This window comes from Lolium perenne, chromosome 3 (genome assembly GCF_019359855.2).
Source record: "Lolium perenne isolate Kyuss_39 chromosome 3, Kyuss_2.0, whole genome shotgun sequence".
NCBI classification, from domain to species: domain Eukaryota; kingdom Viridiplantae; phylum Streptophyta; class Magnoliopsida; order Poales; family Poaceae; genus Lolium; species Lolium perenne.
This window is the reverse complement of record NC_067246.2, coordinates 53,765,138-53,776,984: the sequence shown is the minus strand read 5'-3', so window position 1 is coordinate 53,776,984 and position 11,847 is coordinate 53,765,138. Positions and strand designations below refer to the sequence as shown.

The window sequence follows — 11,847 nt, the reverse complement described above, 5'->3', positions numbered from 1 at the left end:
AGAAACATGATAAAATATATAATTAACTAAGTTAAGAGGGCGTGTACATTCCACCGGATTTTTTCTTAGAGTGTATTATGTGCAGCGGGGCTCAATGAAAAAAACTTGCTGGATTTAAGTCATGTACCAACTGTTCTTGTATTTTCTTTTACGAAATTTAGTGGGTACTTTCGACGTGGTGCACATGGTATGTTCTCCACATAGGCAATCCTGCATAGACTAAAACTCCACAACACCAAAAATTTCACACACTCAAATGACGGTGTTCCTGAGAACCGAGTGCTAGCTTGGTGGCTAGAGCTCTAGATGTCGAGCCAGCCTACCCGGATTCGAGTCGCAGAAGCGCTCGTTGACCAACGTGGTGCTATTCCGTGCTGAAAAATCGCACGCTAGAGAGGTTTCACCTATTTAATAACGCATAGCTAAGGGAGAGATCATTCCACCATTGATCAACGTTTTTTTAAATAACGGTGTTTCTCTAGTTATGCATTTGTTTCTCTTGATTCGAATCTTGCGGCGCAATGGCTCGTCGAGAAATGAGAACGGATGTATTTGGAGTCAGCGGTAATCGATCTTTGGTAGCCCTTTGTCTTTGGCACTCTGAGCACGACACATCACATGATTGTGTGTAGAAGTTGCCGGTGAGTATGACAAAATTAAGCAATGAGCATCATGGGAAGGCCATATCTCACCGCGATGTTGTAGAGCTGGAATGTAAGCAAGCAGATGGCAATGCATAGCCTTCTCACCCTCATAGATAAGAGCATCTTCACTCGTTTGGCCTCCCCACGCCGAAATTCGGCGATATTCCCGTCCGGATTGGATGAAAATTAGACCTGGGGAGGCTCATTTTCCCAGCCGCGAGCCCAGGATGGATGCAAGTACTTTGACGTTATTCGGCGAATTCAGACAAACATAAGCGAAATTTAATGATATTTAACATATATATGCGAGTTCGTACATAAATAGGCCGAATTCGTACATATATTTGAATTCGGCGATTGGCAAACTAAAACTTAAACTAAAAAGCGGCCTCCTACATGCCGAAATGGCGGTAGAAGGACGTGTAGTCGCCGCCGTCATCGTCGTCGCTCGAGCCGGCGCCTCGTACCAGCGGCTCGTACCCTGGCCAGCGCCGCCGGCGCGTGGCGGCGACGGCCGGTAGATGTCGTCGTCGCTGCTCTTCTCGAGCTTGATCACCTCCCTACTGGGCGCGGCGGCGTTCCTATCGGCGGATGGTGCGGCAGCGCGGGCGGCGGCCAGGTCCAGCATCCGCCGCTGCTGCTCCGCCTCCTGGCGCTCCCAGTCGCGCCTGGACCACTCCAGTGCGGTGTCGATGGGGAGGCTGTTGTCGGTGGGCACCAGGTCCTTCAGCGACCTGGCGATCGCCTCCGCCACCGCGGCGTCCTCTGCATGCTTTGCCTCTTCCTCGGCGAGCTGGTTCGCGGCGGCCGTGGCGTCCTCCTTCTTCGCCGACTTCCTCTTCCGCCCGCTCTGCGGAGAGGAGGGTTGGTCGCGGATGACGAGGGCGCCGCTGCTGCGCCCTCTGCTCGGCGGTGGAGACGCCGGCTCCTTCTTGACGCGCGCCGGTGTCGATGGAGACGCCGCCTCCTTTTTCACCGGCGCCAAGGATGGCGCCGACCTAGAGAGCGACCTCGACGCCGATCCGGAAGACGACGAGCTGGCAGCCATGCGCCGTGGCTGCCAGCTGTTTCCCCGGCGGTGGCTGGCCGATGCCCTTGATGGAGGGGGCATCGTCAGCACCGGGAAGTTGCCGCCCTCGATGTGCTCGAGGAAGTTCCCCAGCGTCCTATCCGGCGCGCTCCACCAACGTCGGCGACCTGCGGCGTTGTTGCGCGGAGGCGGAGGCGGCGGGCCGTCGTAGGCCGCCAGCTCCCGCTCCCACCGCCGGAGGAAGAACGAGTTCCAACTCGTGTAGTTGTCGGGGTGGTGGCGCGGGTCGGCGCGCTCTTCATCCGTCATCGTCATCCGAGCCTCCTTGATGGCGATGTCGAGGGCGTGGCCCCGGGGCGGCGGCGGGATTGGTACGCCGCCAGCACTTAGCCGCCACCCGCCGCCGGGAGGCCTCGTGTCCGGCGGGCAGGGGTACCCCGCCTGGTGGAGGAGGTGCCCCTCCCACGCGTGGAGCGACCGGCGGGGGAAGCCGTTGTTGGCTGCGCCGTCTTCGTTGTTGAACGCCATGGATCGGGAGAGTGGAGCGGGGATACGCGTCGCGGTGAGTGGAGCGGGGTATATAGGCGCGGCTGGTGCCGGCGATTAAATGACGCGTGGAATGCGACGCGTCCGCGGCGAGCTGACCGGCGGCAGGCTTTTAGTGCGCGCGGAAGACGATGCGTGTGTCGCTGACCGGTCGGGTCCACCTCTGCGGCGAAGACGAAGCGAAAAGCGCGGGAGAAATATCTCGGTGTTTCGCGCGCTTTCGCTTCGTCCGGAGTCCCCGAGCGCTCCCCGGTAGGCCGGGGTTGGCGTGGGCTCGCCGGATGGATGAAAGCCCAAATCCGGCGAAAAACGAGGAACCGGGGACGCGGCTAGACCATTTTTCGCCGTCCGGATGAAAAAATGCCACACCGGGGGCCTGTTCGTGGAGACGAGTGGAGATGCTCTAAGATCTCGAAGCAAAGGATATTGGGGATGGGCTAAACCTCATGATGGAGTTGTATTTTTTTTTTTAACAAATGATGGAGTTGTAGAAGTAGATGATGACCGATCTGGTGGAGATAGCAGCGTGCCAAGTATTAGCATTTACTTTGTCCTTTCCCAAATATAAGACGTTTGACTGTTTAATTTAAACTCACAAAACATATTTGGCCCAAACATAAGACGTTTGGTAGTTTAATTTAAACTGACAAAACGTACTTGAATTGTGAATTTTCTTTTATCTCTCCCAAGCCGCCGCCGCTCCCTCCCGCGAAGCCGCGCGTCGCCGGCTCGCCGCCATCGCCGTCCCGTTTTACATCATCCCATCCCTGCTGTATCAACAAGGTCCGCTGCTTTTGCTTGGTGGTACCGGCAATACTTTGTCATCCAGTAGTGATCAGGTACGCCATGTAGATCCCGCCCCTGGGACCTACGCAAATCTTTGAGGCCTTGTTTGGATCTTTGAGGCCTCTGTCCGTAGGGATCAATCCCTCGCTCCAGTTCCAGTCCAGTTCTGTTTGGATTACACAGGGCTAGCTTGTATTTGGTGGTTATTACTGTATTTGAACATAGAACTTGACCATAAGTTCCGGAAAAAATATACCAGATTAAATAAATATCAGAGAGTATATATAATGTAAAGGAACGCCCAGAATCTAGTTTTTTATAAACCGTATGAGTATTAATCCACGAAGTACAAATTAGCAGTTTAGCACAAGATGTACACAATTTTGCTTTTTTAAAAGAATATAGGAGATCAATACTGCTGCAGCTCTTACAACATAGCCTAGGGCGCATGGTAACAAACATTACAAACTATAGCATAACAGAATTTCAGCATCCTGTTGCCATTTGGGCCTTTCGCCTTAAAAGGACATCATGATCAGTAATCCTATGGGATACTCTTTTCTTGTTTCTTGCAGCTATGGTATTTAACTCTATGGGATATATATTTCTAAAGAAACTGGATACTGTTATATGTTGATGTAGCAATGATAAAATACTAGTGTACAATTGTTTTTACAATGAACAAAAGGTCGGTAAACCAAGAACATACATATGCAGCTATATTCTTGACAACTTTTTCGGAGAACGCACATGGCACAAGCATCTCCTAAGACCAACTGCTAAAGATTTGTAGCAGTCCCCTGGGCAAGTAATTAATCAAGCAACACATTTCTTTTTCTTTTGATAACCAGGATATTAGGATCAAGAATTTGGGTTCGCTCATAGTTGCATTGGATCCTGCGTTGCACATCCTTTGCCTGGTACAGTTTATTTTTTTTATCATTTGCGTATGCAGTATTTATGTTCCATTTCTAAAAAAAAAATGCAGTATTTATGTTGGATATTCAGGATAGAGAATATCCCTGGCGTGGTACTTTTTAATTGCTTTCCCATCATCCCTACATCCATACAGGCATATATTTTTGTCAGAGAATATGATATCCATAAATGTATTTCTCTTGTTCTGATATCAGGATAGTAACATTGATTCATCTTTCACAGGGTATTGTTTTGGCAATGATGAGCCGCCGGTTTGTGCATGTGCTAGTCAGCAATATAATAGGCCGCCCCTGCACCTACACGCTGCACAGTATCAATGCCTCGAGCTTTTTCTACCCAGAAAGACTAAGTAGATTTGCAGCTACAATTGAGGATGATCTGCTGCCTCAACCGGCCATGTCCTTCTACCATCCAGGCAGCCCTCCTGAGTACTACGGATCCATGGACTTCATGCCTCTTGGCCGCAACCGGAACGACATAGTTGGCGTGGATCATAGGGGGCGTACCATCCTTTACGACACCGCCGTGCCTGCTGTCCGAACCATGCCCACGCTGCACGTCCCCAAGTCTTTCCCCATCTCTATCGCCGCCGGCGACAGCCTCTACGTAATGAACTCGAGACTTGGGCCGCCTCAACAACACACCTTCGAGGCCCTTGTGCATGGACCCTTGCCGGATTGCTGTACACACGGCTGGTTCTGGCGCTCTCTCCCACCACCACCCTATGTGTATAACCCTGACTACAGTGAAGATGACCATGAGTACGATGATGAGGGGGATATTTTTGAGCCATACGAAATTAGAGCCTACGCAGTGGTTGGCGACTCGCAGATTTGGATATCTACTGCGGCTGCAGGAACCTATTCCTTTGACACGGCAAGCGGTGTTTGGAGCAAACATGGCAAGTGGTCTTTGCCGTTCCGTGGCGGCGTAGAGTATGTTCCGGAGCACAAGCTTTGGTTTGGATTCTCGTCTGAAGATAGGCGATTTTGTGCATGTGACCTCACCTGTGAGGAGGAGGAGCAGCCTTCGTTGCACAAGGTGTGGGAGTTGGATCTCCGGCTACCGCAAGATTGGATACCTATCAAGCCGTATCTAGTGCCTTTGGGCTCTGGCAAATTTTGCGTTGTTCAGTTATTTACAACGTCAGAGGTAGTGATTTCTGCAGCGGGCTACAGGTGTCACAAAAGTGAAATGTTTGCGGTGCTTACGGGTGTGGAGGTGGAGAACGTGGATGGCATGGGACTACATATGATCAAGCACAAGTCCAAACGTTACTGTCTTGACGGCAAGTTTGTTAGGCAGGTCATTTGATTCCGTTTGGCTTAAGATTTAAGGGTGTGTTTGGGTGAGCTCCACTTCACTTCACTCCACTCCCCTCTCTCAACTCCACTCCACCAACCAGCTCCAGAGCAGTTAAAAAGGTGTTTGGCTCATGATGTAGCTCCAGCTTCAGATTAGAGAGAGAGGACTAGACTACCCGTTATATTTTCTCCTTATTTTTCCACCGATCTGGACTGCATGATTCGTGGGTGTCTGGCGTAAGATGGTTTTCCTCCAAGATTGAATAAATAAGATTGTTTTCCTTGTAATCTTTGTATGTGTAAAATCTTTCTTACCCTTATCGCAGCAACATCAACAAAGCTACTCTCACCATCCGAGTATGGTATCTCAGTCCATATAGTCAATATTTCGATCAACTGAGTTCACATATCACATTAGGTCCAGTAGGCATGTCCAACCAATTACCCACAAACAAAATACAGGTTGACGGATCCCAGTAGGCATTTGTCCACTAATGGTTTGTTATCACAACGTAATTACTCACACACATAAAAGGTTCAACGGAGCTCATCACACAGTGGGCATATGTGCTTTCATATTTTACATCACAAACATATTTGAACACACAAATATCTACACCTAATAATACACTAGCTATATTTTTTTTAGATCAACATACACTAGCTATATAAAAACCCATAAGTTTACCACATCCCATACTGATTTGAGCACTGGGCTATTTATCCTCTCCATTCTCCTATCTATGTACGACACGTCACTTCCTTTTTCCGCGGTACGTTGAATCAGTTGATTATTTGGTTTTGGTTTCCCTTTTCTCGACAGTGAGGGTTACCAGTTACCCTTTTCTAGGCTACCTTTCTTTGTATCTATAATATCTAAATTGGAGCAACCCACTAAAGATAATTCTCTCAACATGCAAGCTATACACCTCACCAAGTATTTTGAGCAATCCATGCCTGCCACGTCAGTTGCAACTTTCCATGTCATCCACGTCATCTTTAATGTTATTATTTCATTTCTCGGTGAAGCCAATATCATTCTAATGTCGCATATGGTAACTGAAGCTCTTCACCTCACCTTTCTTTTCATCTCCTCGCAGCACTAGCACACCAGAACAATTGGCATTGATGATTTTCTTCTATCTCTTCGTCTTCAGCAAGCGGGAGTAATCGCTGAAGACTTTATATAGTAGCTTTCTCGCCATTAAGCAGCAGTGGAGCAGCTCCATTCTCATTGTTTCTGCTGCAGTTGAGTGGCTGTGTTCCTGCGCCAACCCGCTGATTGGAATCTCAAACGCCCCTGGTGACTGGTGAGGCCTCCCCAACGACCAGCAAGCAAAGTCCAGGCAAGGAGCAGCTATCACATCCATTTATAAGGATTTGAGTTTTCCAGCGTGCCTGGTCTCCGGCATTTCATGCATAGTCATTTTACCTCCTCCACTGTCAGGTTTGGGGTTGATGTGTTATCCAATTTACCATTGTGATTTGTGACATGTTTTTTCTCTTAATTCCAGTAAGTGACACCACTCCACCAGCTGCAGATGTATCAGACTACATACTTCCTTATCTGTTTCATGTTCCTCTAGCCGTTCTGGTTTGGTTGATGATTCTTTGCCTAGATTGGATTGCATGCAAATAGATTGGTGCTTAGAGTTTACGTAATGTAAGATTTATTCTGCAGATATTGGAATGTAAGAAATTGATGACGTGAGCTTCAGTTTTTTTTCTAAATCTTCAGATATGGAGGTTACTCTAAGCATTATTATACTTACTATTTCGTTCTTCGATCAGGTATAGAACTGCTACATCTATTCAACCTAATCATGTGGACTTATGGTTTCTTATTAAGGGATCAAAATCATTATTATACTCTTGGAATTGAGGGTTTTGAAGATTAGCCCAAGCACAAAATTTCATCAGCATAAAAGTATTAGGAAGCTGGTACAGTAATTTTGCCAGTTCTAACCTGTATGTGTTGCAACATTTGAACCAAAAAAAAAAATCAAGTTTAGCATTTTTTACACAATCATTAACTAAATCAATATACCTTCTGATTGCATTTTTCTTACCTAATCTACGGAACATACAATCAAGGAATGCAGGTTGAGAAACTAAATGTAAAACCTGTCACTTTTGATGTATTGTGTTCAGCATTCAAATCAGAATTGAGTGAATAGTCTTCTCCATGATTATACTATCATTTATTCACATTTTTTCCAGAAATTTTATATGTATTTTTCCAGTGTGCAAGAAGTAATTTCATAATTTCCGTATTAGTGGTTAAACTGTGAACTATATAGCTTCGTTGTTGCCATGCTAATTATCATGTTAGTACATTTCTATTCAATTAAGAATTATATAAGGCTTTTTATAGTACCTTCGTTGTATGCAGGAAATACAGAAAGTAATCCCACATTTTGACAAGAGAGTGCATATAGCTTCTGCTCATAGTTTCATTCCAACATTTTGCTGACAATATCGACCACATCCAAAATATCCTTCACTATTTAATTTATGTGAATGTATGTATTTAATTTTTTGTAAATGAATTTATACTCAGTTACAACATTTGTGTTTAGATACTTCTGAAAAACAGTTACTTATAGAATAAGAATGCCTCATTAATTTGACTCACTTATGTTATTCTTAACGTTCAATTTACTTTTGAAATATCATTTTTTTCCAATTAGACATTTTACTTGGATAATTTGCATGTCACTTTGATGCTTGCTTGTGCTAATACTCTATTATCCAATTTTTTCATTCAACCCACATTACCATACATATAACTTAGTTTCATAAATTCCCGCAGCAACGCCGCGGGGTATCATCTAGTTGTTATAAGCGCTGCTGGTGACTGTGGTGGGGGTGGGCTGGGCTCCTCTGCAGTCGTGGTATTACAGTGCCTATGCTGTAGCTCTTATATCAGCCATCCGCCGCAATCCAAAGGTTCCCCTACCTCTTAGTTAATTCACCGTATTAACTGAAAAAAATACCGCAGTGATGGACAGACGCCGAGGAAGCCATGGGCGTGGCGGCGGTGATCCTCAAACATCTTGCACAGAGCAGCATTATTGGATTCCAAAGTTTATCAAGTGCGGCGGTAAGGGGCACGAGTCTATCGATTGCAAGCGGCCGAGATCCCCTTCGGTGGTGGACAAAGATGAGGGCACAAGGCGGCGCGTCGCTCCCCGTCAGCAAGCACCTCGGAGAACTCATCAGCCACCGCCTCACCAGCAGGCTCCGCGTCGGGGCCCCTCCTCGCCGACTGTTGCCACGGGTGCGTCGCGCCTAGCTTACACTTGCAGTGAGGTCGCTCGGAGGAGGAGGCGGCGGCCCGCTTGGCCCCTGTTCTCATGGATACGAGGCGCACTGAGGAGTTACCCTGATCCCCTCCCTCCCTCACGACGGCGTGAACATCTGCATCCTCACTCCCTCGGCTGGCATGGTCGCCATGGAAGTAGAGCTCCAACTCGCCGTGGTGGTGATGATTACCGTCTCACGTTCTCATGTAGACCTGGCTGACGAGGCTCAGCTCGGCCTCACCCTGCACCACTTCTCCATTCGTGCTTTTGTACTATGCTAAGGATTTTGCAACCGCCATAATCGTGATCGAATACTGCAGCGTCTCTACGAGGCGAGCGTGGTCGACACCGTCGACGGTGCCGGTGTTGTGCATTTCAGTTTCACCTGCTCAGTTGTGCGGATATCCGAGCTAGCGGATGCGAGGAGCACGACGACCATGGCGTCGTTGTGGCATCTCTCATCTCTGGCGTCAGCTTGTTGGTTTTCTTAATTAACAAGATAGTTAAGGCTAAGGAAAGGGAACCTTTGGATGGGAATTGGACGGCTGACACAAAAGCTACAACATCCATGCTGTAACAACACGACTGTAGAGGAGCCCCGGTGGGGGTTTAGAACGGTTGTTTTTTACCGGTTTCTAGGGCTGCCTTCCTTTGTATTGTTATAAGGGCATGTACAATAGTAGAGAAGACATTTCTTCCCTTATCACGCCACATCAGTTAGAGAAGGCAATATATATAAGTCATATAATGCATTATCTCTTATAGCAATCTCTAGCAATTAATATTAATTAAATTTTGGTTGAAAATTTGTTGCTAAGGGAAGACATATGTGATACAATGGAGAAAATAGTCTTCTTTTATTTCATAAGAGATGATCTCTTAGCTAAGGAAAGGCAACTTTCTCTCTCTTCATTCTCTTTCCTCCAACTAAGCAAAAATCTAATGTGGCATGTCTAAAAAAATCTAATTTGGTTGAAAATTTGTCGGTGATTGTAGTGGGGGTTTAGAACGGTTGTGTTTTAGAGCGGTGCTTTCCATGTTGATCGGCACATTTCCTCTCCACTTGATTGTCACGTTTCCTTTCCACTATCTCCACTTAGCTCCCGAGCCCTCTCGAAGAATTGCATCAAACCCCGTCACCACTCCTCGATTTCATTTTCTCATCCACTTTATTCATTTTGATGGATCTCCCTTCCTCCCTCTACCTCCAAATCTCTCTCATCTGACAAAAGAAATATCTTGTTTGGTGCTACATATGCTCCAATCCCCCGTGGTCAAGGTGCACCGCTGTGAGTCCCCCCTGCCGAAGCTCCCCACCCCACTATTGCTGCCATGATGAAGTTGGTCAGCGCGCTGCTGGAGCTCGAGGTAATGCTCGCACTGGGGCCACCCCAACACACATGCAGCAGATGGATGTTGGCGCCGCAGGTAAGTTGTGGAAGCCGAATGCGTCCATTAGCCATTTCATAATCTGACAAAAATATCCATGCAAAATAGGACTTAAGTCTACAGCTCTCAGCCTCCCGGCCTCCCAGCCCTAACCGCCGCCGCCGCCGCTGGTAGCGCCTCCGGGACAAAGACCCACGGGGCGTGGCAGCGGCGGGGGCCCTTCCTCGTCGACTGATACGCGTACAGCACGCGTCCGTCCAAGAGGAAGGTGTGATGCGTACAGCGGCAAGTTTTCCCTCAGTAAGAAACCAAGGTTTATCGAACCAGTAGGAGCCAAGAAGCACGTTGAAGGTTGATGGCGGCGGAGTGTAGTGCGGCGCAACACCAGGGATTCCGGCGCCAACGTGGAACCTGCACAACACAACCAAATTACTTTGCCCCAACGTGACAGTGAGGTTGTCAATCTCACCGCCTTGCTCTAACAAAGGATTAGATGTATAGTGTGGATGATGATTGTTTGCAGAAAACAGTAGAACAAGTATTGCAGTAGATTGTATTCGATTAAAAGAATGGACCGGGGTCCACAGTTCACTAGTGGTGTCTCTCCCATAAGAATAAATAGCATGTTGGGTGAACAAATTACAGTTGGGCAATTGATAAATAAAGAGGGCATGACCATGCACATACATGATATGATGAGTATTGTGAGATTTAATTGGGCATTACGACAAAGTACATAGACCGCTATCCAGCATGCATCTATGCCTAAAAAGTCCACCTTCAGGTTATCATCCGAACCCCTTCCAGTATTAAGTTGCAAACAATAGACAATTGCATTAAGTATGGTGCATAATGTAATCAACAACTACATCCTTAGACATAGCATCGATGTTTTATCTCTAGTGGCAACAAGACATCCACAACCTTAGAACTTTCTCACATCGTCCTGCATTTAATGGAGGCATGAACCCACTATCGAGCATAAATACTCCCTCTTGGAGTTACAAGCAAAAACTTGGCCAGAGCCTCTACTAGTAACGGAGAGCATGCAAGATCATAAACAACACATAGATAATAGATTGATAATCAACATAGCATAGTATTCTCTATTCATCGGATCCCAACAAACACAACATATAGCATTACAGATAGATGATCTTGATCATGTTAGGCAGCTCACAAGATCCAACAATGATAGCACAATTAGGAGAAGACGACCATCTAGCTACTGCTATGGACCCATAGTCCAGGGGTGAACTACTCACTCATCACTCCGGAGGCGACCATGGCGGTGAAGAGTCCTCCGAGAGATGATTCCCCTCTCCGGCAGGGTGCCGGAGGCGATCTCCTGAATCCCCCGAGATGGAATTGGCGGCGGCGGCGTCTCTGGAAGGTTTTCCATATCGTGGCTCTCGGTACTGGAGTTATTATCGACGAAGGCTTCTTATAGTCGGAGAGGTAGGTCAAGGGGCGACGCGAGGGGCCCACACACTAGGCCGGCGCGACCAGGGCCTGGGCCGCGCCGCCCTAGCGTCTGGCCGCCTCGTCGCCCCACTTCGTTTCTCCCCCGGTGTTCTGGAAGCTTCGTGGAAAAATAAGATCCTGGGCGTTGATTTCGTCCAATTCCGAGAATATTTCCTTACTAGGATTTCTGAAACCAAAAACAGCAGAAAACAACAACTGGCTCTTCGGCATCTCGTTAATAGGTTAGGGCCGGAAAATGCATAAATATGACATAAAGTATGCATAAAACATGTAGGTATCATCAATAAAGTGGCATGGAACATAAGAAATTATCGATACGTTGGAGACGTATCAGCATCCCCAAGCTTAGAACCTGCTCGTCCCGAGTAGGTAAACGATAACAAAGGTAATTTCTGGAGTGACATGCCATCATAATCTTG

The 11,847-nt window shown here is 47.3% G+C and overlaps 1 protein-coding gene across 1 annotated transcript; it reads left to right on the top strand.

Annotated features, from left to right (window-relative positions):
* The first annotated feature begins 4,181 nt into the window (after positions 1-4,181).
* LOC127338151 (uncharacterized) lies at positions 4,182-5,498 on the top strand. The gene has a single exon (XM_051364388.1). It carries the CDS (start codon positions 4,183-4,185, stop codon positions 5,257-5,259), a length of 1,077 nt encoding a protein of 358 aa, XP_051220348.1. The 5' UTR covers position 4,182; the 3' UTR covers positions 5,260-5,498.
* Positions 5,499-11,847: the final 6,349 nt, after the last annotated feature.